The sequence below is a fragment of the Rhincodon typus genome, chromosome 6 (assembly GCF_021869965.1).
Source record: "Rhincodon typus isolate 14 chromosome 6, sRhiTyp1.1, whole genome shotgun sequence".
Taxonomy (NCBI): Eukaryota; Metazoa; Chordata; class Chondrichthyes; order Orectolobiformes; family Rhincodontidae; genus Rhincodon; species Rhincodon typus.
Genome location: NC_063337.1, coordinates 30886063 through 30899673, shown reverse-complemented (window position 1 = coordinate 30899673; position 13611 = coordinate 30886063). Strand labels below are relative to the sequence as shown.

Sequence of the window (13611 nt, the reverse complement as noted above, 5' to 3'; positions counted from 1 at the left end):
GTTGTGCCAGTCCATTGACTGAGAAACAAAAAATTCATAACAATCTCCCTGATTGATATTACTCTCTTGTTCTCCTATAGCTCCTCACCCAGAGCCACCCTAATCCCGTGATCCCTCACCTCGAGACTGTCCGGCTCCAGATTCTCACCTCCAGGCTCCTGAGCACCCGACCACCCAGATGCAGATTCCAGAGGCTGCTGCTAGCCATTGATAAATATTCTACACTTTCCTGCTAAAAGTCCAGGCTGATGCAAGGCCATTATTTATTTCTAGGCTACTGCTAACTCTGTTTTCACTCAATTTACCTGCTTAGCTCCTCCCACAGCATTACATCTATGCAAATAAGGCCCAAGACCTATTATCCAGGACTACTTATGACCCACCATTCATCTACATAACAAACCAATGGAATAAAAGGGAGAGTTAAAGCATAAGTATGAAGTTAACTGACTGTTGGAAAGACAGAGAATGATGAATGATTGTTTTTCAGACTGGAAATGCAGTGGAGTTCCCTACGTGTCATACTGAAAACATTGCTTTTTAAAATTCATTTAGTTGAAATAGAGTTGGGTATGAAGGGCACAAATTTTCAGACAGTGCAAAACATGGATGTATTATGAGGTTGATAGTGATGGACTTCAAAAGGATATAGGCAGGCTGGTGGAATGGATGGCGACATGGCAGATGAAATTTAATGCAGATAAGTCTGAAATGATCATTTTGTTAAGAAAATAAAAGATGCAATTCTAAAAGGAGTTAAGGAGCAGAGAGGGAGATATATTTGCATAAATTACTGAAGGTATCATGGCAGGTTGAGGAATCAGTCAATGAGGCATATTATACCCTAGGCTTTATAGATGGATGCATTGAGTGTAAAAAGCAACGAATGTATAGTGAACCTTATATAAAACATTGATTTGGTCTCAACTAAAGTACTGTATCCAATTCTGAGTACTATACTTCAGAAAAAATGTGAAGGCACCTCAGAAGGATTTATGAGAATGGTTCCTGAGAGGAGAAACCTTATTCATAAGGATAGATTGATGAATCTGGGCCTGTTCTTATTTAAGGTAAATAAATGAGATTTAATAGAGGTGTTCAAGATTGTAAAGGGCCCAGACAAAGTAGATGGGGTGAAATTGTTGATGAAAAAATTAAGTACAAGGGACTGGAGACTTGAATAGCAAAAGAACCAAAGGTCAAATGAGGAAAAACTTTTACATGCAACATATGGTTAGGATCTGAATGGCTGCCTGAGAGTGTGGTAGAGGAAAATAGAATCATGGCTTTTGAAATAATTGGATAGTTATCTGAAAAGAAAAAAAAAATGTACAGGTGTGCCAGGAGGGGAGTTGCACTAGCCATGTTGTTCTTGCAGACAGCTGACATAGACACAACAGTCTAAATGACCTCATTCTGCACTGTAAATATCCTGTGGTTCTAAGCTGTTGTTGAATCAAATTCCGCTACTTTTGACATGCAAATATTTTTATTCAATCATTTCATAACCTGCCTCTTCCAATCAGATTATATTCAGCCAAATAGCCTTACTTCTGAATTTTGCCAGTATCTTTTCCTTCGTGCCTATTTTTTTCACCTTGTGCTAATGATCAAATTCAATTCCTTTGGAACCATTACATGCCATAGGATAATGTTTGCTTTGTCACAACAACTAATTAATGAACCTGAGCAGTAGCAGAGTGAAAAAAAAGGAAATTAGTCTTGCACTCCAGATCCCACCAGCTGGTGGGACATCCTGCCCTCTGTGTCCAAAAATCTGGAAGTCGAGAATTTGCCTGTTGAGTCACATGAGAATCGATTGGCAAAAATTCACCAACAGGAGTGGATGGCCTCTTTGAATCTATCTGCAAGCATGCATAGTATGTCTACCAATATATTGCATGTGGTTTGCTAGTGCTCCAGAATTATAATAGCTCAGACCCAATCTACAAGGTTGCTGGTTGCAATTGTACAGTACATAGAACTGTAGGAATGCCAATGTGTTTACTGATCTGTGAAAGTAGGTTTGTGACAGACAGTAGAAGATACCTCTAGCCAAAAAGACGCTCCACCTATCACACAAATGAGTAATGTGGTATATGAATTTCATTGATGGTATGATTTCAGGTATGTAGGCTGTACATTCCGTAGATTGGCAGATGGAATAAAAGAACATATCCCTTCTGCAACCAGCAAGGTAATCTCCATACTCAACCAGCTGGAGTTTGGAAAATCCATAGCACAGTATGCAACTGTGAGGTGATTCTGCAACTGGACAACATTTACTGGAAAACCCTGAATGTGTGATAAATTACACTGACATCCAATTTAGAATTGTCAACCAAGCCCAAGGTGCACCTGTGTATACTGAAAACTGCATATTAATATGCCGGGCCTATTCCTTTCAGGCAGAAAGAACATGTACATGCACTGCACCTGTTTTAACGCAGCAAAGTAGGGGATAGCCATTTCCTGGTTCACTTCTCAGGGCAGCAGTAGTCAGAGTCAACCTGCCTGGTTTAAAACTTAACTAAGCCTGGCAGTTAACCGTCAATCATTGTGAATGGGTACATTCGCCATGGCAGTACCTCTACCAGTCAGAGTCTATTTGGCAATCAGTCAGTATTCTGCTCTCATGTGGTATAAATGTTGGCTTTCCCTTGAATTAATGTCCTTGGAAATTGTCCTGATTAGTGCATGACAAACAGCTTCAACAAAATATCTTTTTTCTCAGCAATGCTAACCCTATACTGAACAATATTGAATACAGTATTTACATGTTAATGGTCAATATTGTAACATTATTAACTTTTTGTAGACAGAAACATTCCAAATTTATGTAAAGAATGATTTTATTTTAGATAAAACTAATATTTGCAACAGTGAAGAGCAAGTAAAGAACCTAACTTGGTCAGAAAAGGGAGCAAAAAATTGCAGGAGAAAATGCAAACTTAAAACAGTAGAAATCATTTCCCAAATGTTGGCATGGAGAATGGAAAGCAGTAATGTAGAATTTTGATGAATATCTGCTTTTACTATTTAAGAAGTCAAGCTAGTCAGCAATAACAATGGAATACTTAAAAAGTAAACCAAATTGAGGATGAGACCGAGAGCCATTTTTCTGTAGTGAAATTCATAATCAAGAAGGTGGCAGCTCAGTGCTGAAAGAAAGAATAATATAAAAATCATTAATGCTTTAAATAATGCATAACTACAGCAGGTATACTTTTTAATCCTGTAACTACTAACACATGCACAATCACCTTATTTGGTATGCAGTATGCTGAAAACAGAGTGAGGATTTTTAAAAAGTGAAATCTAATGAGTGTTGAAATTAAGAGCACAGTTTTCAAATCTGTAAGTTGGCAGGAATAATGGCAAACGTGGTGAGTTAATTCTGTGTAAGTCCAAAAATCAGATTCTTGTCGTCAGGATAATCTTCTAGAATTATTTACACTCTCCTTAGATGATGAGAAATGCAAATGCATGCATTTCTTATTCATTCATGGAATGTGGGTGTTGCTGGGCCAGCATTTATAGCCTTTTCCTAGTTGTCCTCATGAAGGTGGTGGTGAGCTGCCTTCTTGAACCATGGTAGTTCATTTCATTTAGGTAGACCCACAATGCCATTGTGGGGGGGGTTTGCGGGGGTGATCTCCAGGATTTTGACCCAATAATAGTGAAGGAATGGTGATGTATTTCTAAACCTGATGGTGAGTGGTTTGGAGGGCAACTTGCATCCCATTAACTATCTTCCTTTTCCTCATTAACTTGTGCTCAATCAAGGTACATGATACTTCAGACTGTATAAACTGAGCAAGTATCGGTCGACTTTGCTCTTTGGCCTTTAGTCTGTACAAGTACACAGCTTTGGCTGACTTAACAGAAAATTTTCAAATGTTCCTTGTCTTCACTTTTGCTGTAACCTCTACAACTGTAGTCGGAATCTCCATGGGGACTCGGGCAGAATGTGTCCCTGAACCATTGTAGAATTCAACTGGAGAATGACAGCTCAGAGGCCCCTGCTTCACAGCTGCTGCGTTAGTAGTCAGGGCCTAGCAGCAGCTTTTGTATCAGAATGGTATTTAAGTACAGAAGGCAAGACGAGCAATTTTTAGCTGAGACGGTGACTTTAGCAGAAAAAGCAAGGCAGGAGCTTGAGGCTGTGAGAAACAGTGAAACACCAATTACTAGGCTGAGAAGGTGTTGCTCTACAGCACAGTGCTGTGTCAACACCAACAGCTCTTGCAGCTAACACATTGCATGTGCATGAACAGGACAGCAAAGTGTGAAAGGAAAAGGGGAGGCACGCTTAATGCATCAGAGTGGACTCCAGTCAGCCTTGGGTACCAGCACAGTCCAGGGTCTGGGTTAATTTTATCCTGGGGAGCTTAGTCCCAATCAGTCTGGGAATCACCTGCATTTCACTCCAAGTGTTGTGGCTGTGGTCTGTCCTGGAAGTCGAGCAAAATCTATCCAGACATTGCTGGTAGATCATTGAGGGCCTCACCAATTGAGCGTGGGAGAGATGGGCCATGGTTGGTCGGGACTGTCATGTAAAATCTGTCTGTAGGCATTTGAAAACCTTGCCCTGAATGAATGTTAGTGCTAAAGTAGTTAAAACAAAGTAAATGCTTCCATTATCTCATACCCTTGGACATTTGCACTAAAATGGTTCTTGTGTCAAAGACATTTGTGTAACAACAGGTAATTGAGTCCCTGGTGAATATTACTGAACTGTCTCACATACTGAGATTTCTCTTCAGCTGCTTCATGCCCTCACTATCCCAACAATGCAATGAATATTCACTGTTTCCTAGCAGTGCCTCAACATCTTCATTGACAGTACTACAAAATGTGGCTCTATTTCTTCTATTTGTCTTCACATTTTGTCTAAATCAGCATGTGATTTGTCCAGTGCCCATTTCATAGGCTACAATGTTATGGCATGGCTTTGAGAGGATCAGATATGGGAGAGATCATTCCCACCTGGAGTCTGTAGATACGTAATAGATTGCACCATCACTCCAAAAGGATGTTTGTCGAGGGGCCACCAAATGGACAGAAGTGCAAATTTCATAAATTGATTGAACACCAATGAAGGTTTTATCTTCACTTTTTGCCCTCTATGTCTAGCTTGAGGCCTAACATCTGCAGCTCAGGTGAACGGAGCATATTGAAAGGCATGCCCTGCTGACTTTGAAGATTTTGCAGCGGTCCTTAGAGAGCTCTCAGCCTAGAGAGCTTGGACTACTGATAATGTCCTGCATTAGTGAAGTAGCAGTCTCCTTAACCTGAGACGTTGGAGGCAATGGACTGAGGCGAGGTGGAGGGACAGCTCAGCTCTGAAGTGTCTTGAGAAGAATCTGTGGGATGTCTGTCAGTCACTCTCCTTCTCTGTGGGTATGCCTGCTGACACCACTGTATCACCCCCAGAGCAACGGGCACCTGAAGTGAAGTCATGGCATCTCCTCCCCATCTCCATCTGTCAGTGATACTGAGCATCCATGACTAGAGCAATGGAGCGCAGATCTGAGCACATTTCCAGCAGGCACAGTGTGTTCAGCTGGATCCAGGTTTCCAAACCTGCTGCCACCCTTTCCATGAAGGCAGCCAAGCATGTGCATTACCAGTAGTAGAAACATGGACAATGTCCTCCAACTTTCATTCCAGTTTACTAAGTGCCTCTGATTGTCCCCTGACCCTCTCTCCAGGTGGACTCTTTTTCTTATTGCCGAATATAGACGCATATCTGCATGGGGCAGAGTAGACGTTCTGTCCCAGACATTCCCCTCAGTACAGACACAGCCAGATGTTCTCACCAGATTAAGCCCCTAGTCTAATTGAGCTGAAATACTATCCAAAGTGATTATTTCTGTGCTAATGGATGATACAGGTGAATGCGTTTAACAGTCCGAAGGATTCACTTTTATTAGTAACAGCTTTTTATTTATTTTGAAATTCAAATTCTTAGTTTCCTATTAGAAGCATGACCCCAAATTCACTGGATTTTAGTCCAGGCTCTGGATTGCTACTTCATTAAGTGACTACAACTCTCCTATTACTTTGTGTGTTGAAGAGGGTTGAGAAGCTGATCAGCCTTTCTTGCTTGATGCTTCTTTGCATTTTTTTTTACTGCTTACAATGGTCTTTATCAACTGCTATGTAATTAGGCAACTGGTCAGTAAAAAGTTTTTTTTATGGTATTGTTACTGGAACAACCGAGTACCATTCATAGAAAAATGATGCAGGATGGTTAATATGATAAACTAGCTTGAAAGTTACTCAATTTTGCTATTGAAATCAAGCAATATAAATTTCTTCCTCCAGAAATTGTAGTCAGCATTTCCATTGAAATAGTCACCAATATGGATTTTAGAATCAGTGGCATGGCTGGGACTTTTCTCCCTAGATCGTCGGAGGCTGAGGGATGATTTTATAGAGGTTTATAAAATCATCAGGGGCATAGGTTTAAGGTGAGAGGGGAAAGATTTAAAAGGGACCTGAGGGGCAACTTTTTCACACAAAGGGTGGTGCCAGAGGAAATGGTAGAGGTGAGTACAATTACAACATTTAAAAGACATTTGGACAGGTACATGGATAGAAAGGTTTAGAGGGATATGGGCCAAAAAAAGGCAAATGGGACTAGTTCAGTTTTGGAAATCTAGTCGGCATGGATAAATTGGGCCAAAGGATCTGTTTCCATACTGTATGACTCTGTTGCACCCACAAACACCTAAATTCACAAATAGGCTTCAGATGTAGACTTTCCTGATTGATATCAGCTAGTCAGACCTAGATTGATGTTAAAGTTAATCTAGTACATCATTTTCTTATTCCCATTTTAATCTTAATTCTCTTGTTTTATTTTCTATAGAATTGTCTTTAGCAGAGAAGCAGTAAAGCAGTTACTTGCAAGTGGATGCAGCTGTTACAGTAATGATGCACCTGACGATATGGTTCTAGGAATGTGCTTCAACAGCCTTGGTATCCCAGTAACACACAGTCCTCTTTTCCACCAGGTAATCCCCCCCTTTCAAATCATTCGTTGTGAGTACAAAAACAATCTTTTACGTCCTAGGAGTGACTGATTGACTATTTCATTACTTGTAAATATAGTGGATATTCTTGTATTTAAAAATAGGGAACACTGCAAATGCCAGTCAGTACATGAAAAGAGAAATGTTAGAGTTGTCATTTCAGATGACAGATGATTTCAGTTCAAATGCTAACCTTTTATTCTCAGATGCTGACAGTCTATATGTTAATTTCCAATGATTTGCTTTTCTTTTCAGTGTATGTTCAGTGCTTTTAGTATGTTCAGTGTTTTTAATTAGGTTCTGGAAATTAAAATATATGTTACAGTGCTGTAGGCACTATTTTGCAAATTAATTCAATGTTAACGTTTTTTTTTTGCCAAAGACAGTAGATCCTTCAGCATTATCAGATGGTACCATGTTATCCTGCTGATCACTCTCCAATAATATGGGTCATTAAAAGAACTTCGATACCAAACGTACTATGATTCCCTTCCTAATTGAAAATCAGACAATTCCTCAAAATGAAGTGAGAGGATATTCTGTTTCAGCATCCAGTTGTATATTTGTCCCACAATTCTATCTCACTTCTAATAAATAGGTTTAAAATGAGGTGAGAAAAGTTTAAAGGAGATGTGAGGCAAGCTTTTTTTATGGAGAGAGTGGTCAGTGCCTGGAATGTACTATCAGGGGAGATGGTAGAAGCAGATACATGAGCAGCGTTAAAGAGGCATTTAGACAGGCAGGGAGTAGAGAAATACAGACCATATGCAGGCAAATGGAATTAGTTTAGAATGACAACATGGCTGGCACGTTTGTGGTAGTCTAAAGGGCCTGTTCCAGTGCTCTATGTTCTTAAACACAGGGAGTTCTGCTATAATGTGATCGTTGCATTCCAGCACAACATCGTGTTATAGAACATCACGCTGTAGAAATTATGGGGCCTATGAGAAAAGCGGGGTTAGGGACAGACCACCAAAAAAAACACTCAAAATCGCTCAAAATTCTTCCTTACCACTCTCCTGTAAGTATCGACGCCATGCTTGTCACTTGTGAGCATTGATGCTTATAATCAAATAAAATCTATTCACCTGCAACGTAGTCTGCATCACAGCCTAGCCCATTGCTGATCTGACCTGACATTCCATCGGCACAGACTTCTGGATAGGTTTTCAGATAAGTGAAGCAGAGGAATCTGACCTTTCTTTCCTATGTAGCCCATTGACATTGAAGTTAATTGTAGGATTAAAGTGTGTTATAAACCTGAGTAACATTGTGTTCAAAATAGTGCTGAGAAAGAGCAGATTGTAACACAGACAACTTTTGGTATAAATGATTTACATGAGCAAGTTCAAAAGTTATTACATAATAATAAATATGTAACAAAATCTAGACAAAAATACCATACACAAAGGTGCATGTTTCAACAGCACTCATTATTTTAAATTATACTTCATTTTGCATTTAATGTGATTATCTTAAACTCTTCAAACTAAGACTTCACATATTTTCCTCATAAGACGGTTGTTATCTGTGTGATATCATATTTGAGGTTTATGACATAAAATCCAATTACCTTTTTCAGATGAGCTCATTATGACCTACTCTGAACATTTACACCATCTGCAAAGATTGAAAAAGAGAAATTTTCCTTTGATAAAGCCGCAATTTTGATACGTACTCGATGGAATCACGTTATGGCCAACACAAGTTCATGTTTTAGAAATAGAGTTGCCCTGTTCGGCAATCGCATTATAGCCAATTCCTGTTGCCAGAGCATGTGTTATAGCAGAACCCCTTGTAATGCCACCTGAAATTGTTAAGTTTTTTTCAGGTTTATAACTTTAAATGATATTCCTTTACCTTTAAATCCTGCGACCAACATAAACATCTTTTTGGAACCAAACTTTTAATAACTGTGAAAATCTTGGAGTTTTGAGTGTCCCTGATATACCTCCTCCTAAAAGAGCAAATTTACATAGTAGACAACTGGCTCATTCTGATCCGGTGCTGTCTGATCAGATCACTCTTGCTAATTTTTAAGCATTTCCCCAAAATTGAGATGAAGCATAAAAGTGAATTCCTTTTTTTTTCCAGGATGGTTATCACATTTGCTGCTTTCTAATCCAATAGGGTGTTCCTCAGTTCCAGTGAGGTTTGAAAGATATTGTTGAAGGAATCTGTGATCACCTCAGCTAATTCCAATATGCTGCTGGACAGAGATTATCAGCCTCTTTTGACTTCAGCTTCATCAACCATCATGCTATCCAGTCTTCCCATACCCACATATATCTTTCTCAAATCAGTTGCCCTTCTTCCAACAATAAAAAGTCAAAACAATTATCTAAAATCCCACAGGTTTATCTACTTTTAGATACCACTTCCCACTGCCAGGGAAAATAGTTATGACCTCTCTTTATGCTCTTCCTCCTGATTTATTTGTTTGCAATGCAGAGTGATGCCGACACTGTGGGTTCAATTTCCACACCGGCTGAGGTTACCATGAAGGTCCCACCTTCTCAACCTCTCCCTTTGCCTGAGGCATGGTGACCCTCTGGTTAACCCATCACCTATCGTCTCTTTCTAAAGAGAGAACAGACCTTTGAGCTGAGAGGACTATGGCGACTTTATCTTTTAACTTAAAGAATTCCTTGCCATTATCCATTAGGTTTTCAACAATAGTAATCAACTTACTGTCCTATTGGCAATCATAACTGTTTCAGACTTCCTGTTACTTCCCCTCACACCACTTCAGCTATTGCCACCTATATAAGTCCAAAAATGCCTATCAAAGTGCATTTTTGATGCCATTCACTATTTTTTCAACAACAGAAGTAGGAACTAAATATTTTGGGGGCACAAATCATTGTATATTGCAAATTTCAGGCTACCTTTCAAGGCAGTGATAGAACATGCAGTGAAAGAGCTCAATTAAAAACTAAAACTTTTGATTAATAATATCCAACTGATCTCCTTGATATCAAGTTGTGACTTTGCCACTAATCCTGGAGAAACAATATAAATAGTGTATACTCCATCCACCAGGACCTCCGCAGATTTTAATGATACAACAAAGATTGGGAGATTGGCTGTTTACTTACTGTAGAGATTTTCAAACCTGTCCCCCATTTGAAGTGGAAAATGATACTTACTTATGTTTCTTTCTCTTTTACCACGTTTCTTTAATGCATCGTTGTTACTCAGCAATTATAAGGCTTGCGTCAGCAACCTTCTGCTTCAACACTTCGAAGTACGAGAGTAGCTTTAATAGTTAAACTCTTAATTTAAGCAAACACTAATAACCAATAATAAAAAGGAGAATTAGTGATCATTCTTCCTGACCTCAAAGTTCCATGGAAAAAACAACTTAACCTCTATCGATGTTAAAAGTCACTTCAACCTCAGATCATATTTTCTTTTATAAGCATGTACAACCTTCTTAGCTATTCAAAGATACATAATTAAAAGGAGTTATATTTCATGACTGCACAAAGACCTGAATGCATACTATAAGCAATATTACCAGCACAATATACATTGAGAAGTATAACTAAATGCTATCACCATGTAAGGGGAGCTGATGGCATTGTTACAGTCTCTTTGGACTAGTAATCCAGGTAAATGTTCTGGGGGTGTCGGTTTGAATACTACCATAGCAGCTGGTGATGTTTGGGTTCAGTAAAAATCTGGAATGAAAAGTTAGCCCAAAAGTGACCATGTAACCACTGTCAATTGTTGTAAAAAAAAAAATCTGGTTTACTAATGTCCTTTAGGGAAGGAAATCTGCTGTCCTTTTTCTGTTCTGGCATATATGTCACTTCAAACCTGATGTGGTTGAATCTTAACTGCCCTCTGGGCAATTAGAGATAGGCAGTAAATGCACACAGAATCCCTACATTGTGGAAGCAGGCCATTCAGCCCATCGAGTCACACCAACCCCCCAAAGAGCCCCCCACCCAGACCCAACCCCAACCCTATTGCTGTAACCTTGCATTCTCCATGGCCAATCCACTTAACCTGCACACCTGGGAGAAAACCAGAGTGCCCAGAGGAAACCCATGGAGACACGGAGAATGCCCAAACTCCACCAGATAGTTGCCCAAGGGTAGGATCAAACCCAGGTCCCTGACAGTATGCGGCAACTGCGCTAACCGCTGAGCCACCGCACCACCCCTCTCATTACTGGCGTTTCTGGCATCAGAAATGTTTCCTTATTTATTCAATGTTACTCGTGATTTTGGACATCCTGTGAACAAATAAAAAACTTAAACTTACTTAATGATATAACTGTTAATCATGACATTGTGTCAACTTGGGCTGTAGTAAAGTTCTAGATAATAACATTCAAAGGTATGAAACGCATTCCAAAAATGACAGTTTGCAATTATAAAGCACTTCTAACGTGGTGAAACATCCTGGGGCTTCAGAAGAGAGTTATCAAACAAAACATTTGTTTGTCTGTTCTAGGTTGTGTTTTTCTCAGTTTGATAGTCATGAAGTTAGCAGTACCTTCCTGTGACAACTCTTTCATAGAGTAATCACATCTGATTCAACTACCCCACTTTTTGTCTGTAGCTGTCAGTTCCCAAATGGTTAATTTGCACTCTACCCCTCATTTCTAAAAAGAATGAGGGAAAAGGTAAACTTTGAGGGTAATTTGCAAGTAATATCAAGATGAACAGAAAGAATTTCTTTAAATATATAAAAAGGAAAAGAGGCAACAGTGAGCATAGGTCCAATAGAGAACAAGACTGGGGAAATAATAATGGAGAACCAGGAAACCAGGGGAGTTGAATGAATAGATTTTTAATCAAAAGTTATAGGGAAAAGGCAGGAAAGTGTTGAGGATCATCAGATTAGCCACCATCGCACTGAATGGTATATAAGCATATATTCCAGGCTGACAATACAGTGCACAACCAGAGGAGTGTTGTAACAACAGCTGCCATCTTTTGGAAAGACATTAAATTAAAATGGGAATAAAAGAGTTCATAGCATTCTTTAAAATCTGCCTCTCGACTGTCTTAGAATTTCTTTCCTTGGTTCTATCAAATTTTGTTTGATAACTCTCTTCTGAGCCCCAGGATGTTTCACCACGTTAGAAGTGCTTTATAATTGCAAGCTGTTATTTTTGAAATGCCTTTCATACCTTTAAATGTTATTATCTAGAACTTTACTACAGCCCAAGGTTTCCCACAGTGTCCTCTTAGTGATCTTTTAAAAACAGCTCCAGGTATCTCCTCAGTATGCCAAATGAACCAATTTTCCAAATTACCTTTAGATGCAAGTCCTCAAGAAATATTAATGATGGAAGTGCTCAATAACCCTGTTTACATATATAATTCTGGAGAACTAAAACAGTTCTGGGAATGAAGTATATCAATAAAATGATCTTTCTTTATAAATAATATGCACTGAAAAATCCAAATTTAGAACTTTTCAAAGGCTGATGGAATAGTTTTTAAAATTTTGACAAACCAAGCAAATTTGAACTATCTAGTAAATATGAACAGAAAAGCAATATCTAACATCACCACTGTATTTATTTTCTAGGCACGTCCAATGGACTATCCAAAAGACTACCTTGCACATCAGGTTCCAATTTCATTCCACAAACATTGGAATATTGATCCAGTTGAAATCTATCAAACTTGGTTGGCTATAGAGGATGAACCTGTATCACATCAAATAATAAAGGAGCCAAAAAATGGAAGAGAAGATTTATGAATACTTTAATGATGAAAATACATTTTTAATGTATTGATAAATAGTTCACTTAGTTTTCACTAAGAAGGAATACAAATTGCATTGTGATTTTTGAAACACCTTCCAAAGCTGTATTTGCATTAATAACTTTGCTTAATGCCTTTTATATTACAAAGTAAAATGCTGAATTATATTTGTAATTCTCTTGGACAGTATTTGACACAGTATTTCTGGAAAGTATGTGCAATCTTTCATTTCTGTTAATGTTAAAAGTAATTATCTAATTTTGTAAAAATAAAGTCCTATCTATATATCTATATAATTAACTTGTTTTCTTGTACACAAACTGCCATGTGCGACTTCAATTTGCTTCTGTGATAATGAAATTTACCTGGGGAAAGCATGTTCTATGTCAGCAAGATCAGACTGGCCATCCATTTTACCTCGAGATACACTGACAGTGTACAGCACAGAAAGAGGCCAATCACTCCATTGTGTTTGCGTTACCCAGAAAAGAGCTATCCAGTCTGATCCCACTTTCCACTGCTAGTTCTCTATCAATTACAGCATTTCACTTTTATATCCAGTTTTTTCCTTAGATCAGTTAAGGGTTTCTGTTTGTACAACCTTTCCAGGCTGAGTTTGAGACTTCCACCACCCAACTCTCGGTGAAAAGAATTCTTCTCAATTCCTTCTAATCCTTTTGACAATTAGTTACATTTAATGTCCTCTAATTATTGATCTATCTGCTAAGGGATATAAACCCTTTCTTCTGTTTGCTCCTAATTCCTCACAATTCTACACTTCGTTATCCTCACCCTCCTCTGTTCCAAAGTAAAGTATGACCCCCCCACTAAACTTCCCTCAG

At 38.7% G+C, this 13611-nt stretch overlaps 1 protein-coding gene across 1 annotated transcript in view; it reads left to right on the top strand.

Annotated features, from left to right (window-relative positions):
* Nucleotides 1-13065, top strand: part of b3glcta (beta 3-glucosyltransferase a) — a 156399-nt gene extending 143334 nt beyond the window's left edge. Inside the window, exons 14-15 of the mRNA XM_020529584.2 lie at nt 6878-7022; nt 12591-13065. Of these exons, the coding sequence (XP_020385173.1) occupies nt 6878-7022; nt 12591-12764 (319 nt within the window). The 3' untranslated portion in view covers nt 12765-13065. The remainder of the gene's footprint in view (nt 1-6877; nt 7023-12590) is intronic.
* The last annotated feature ends 546 nt before the right edge of the window (nt 13066-13611 follow it).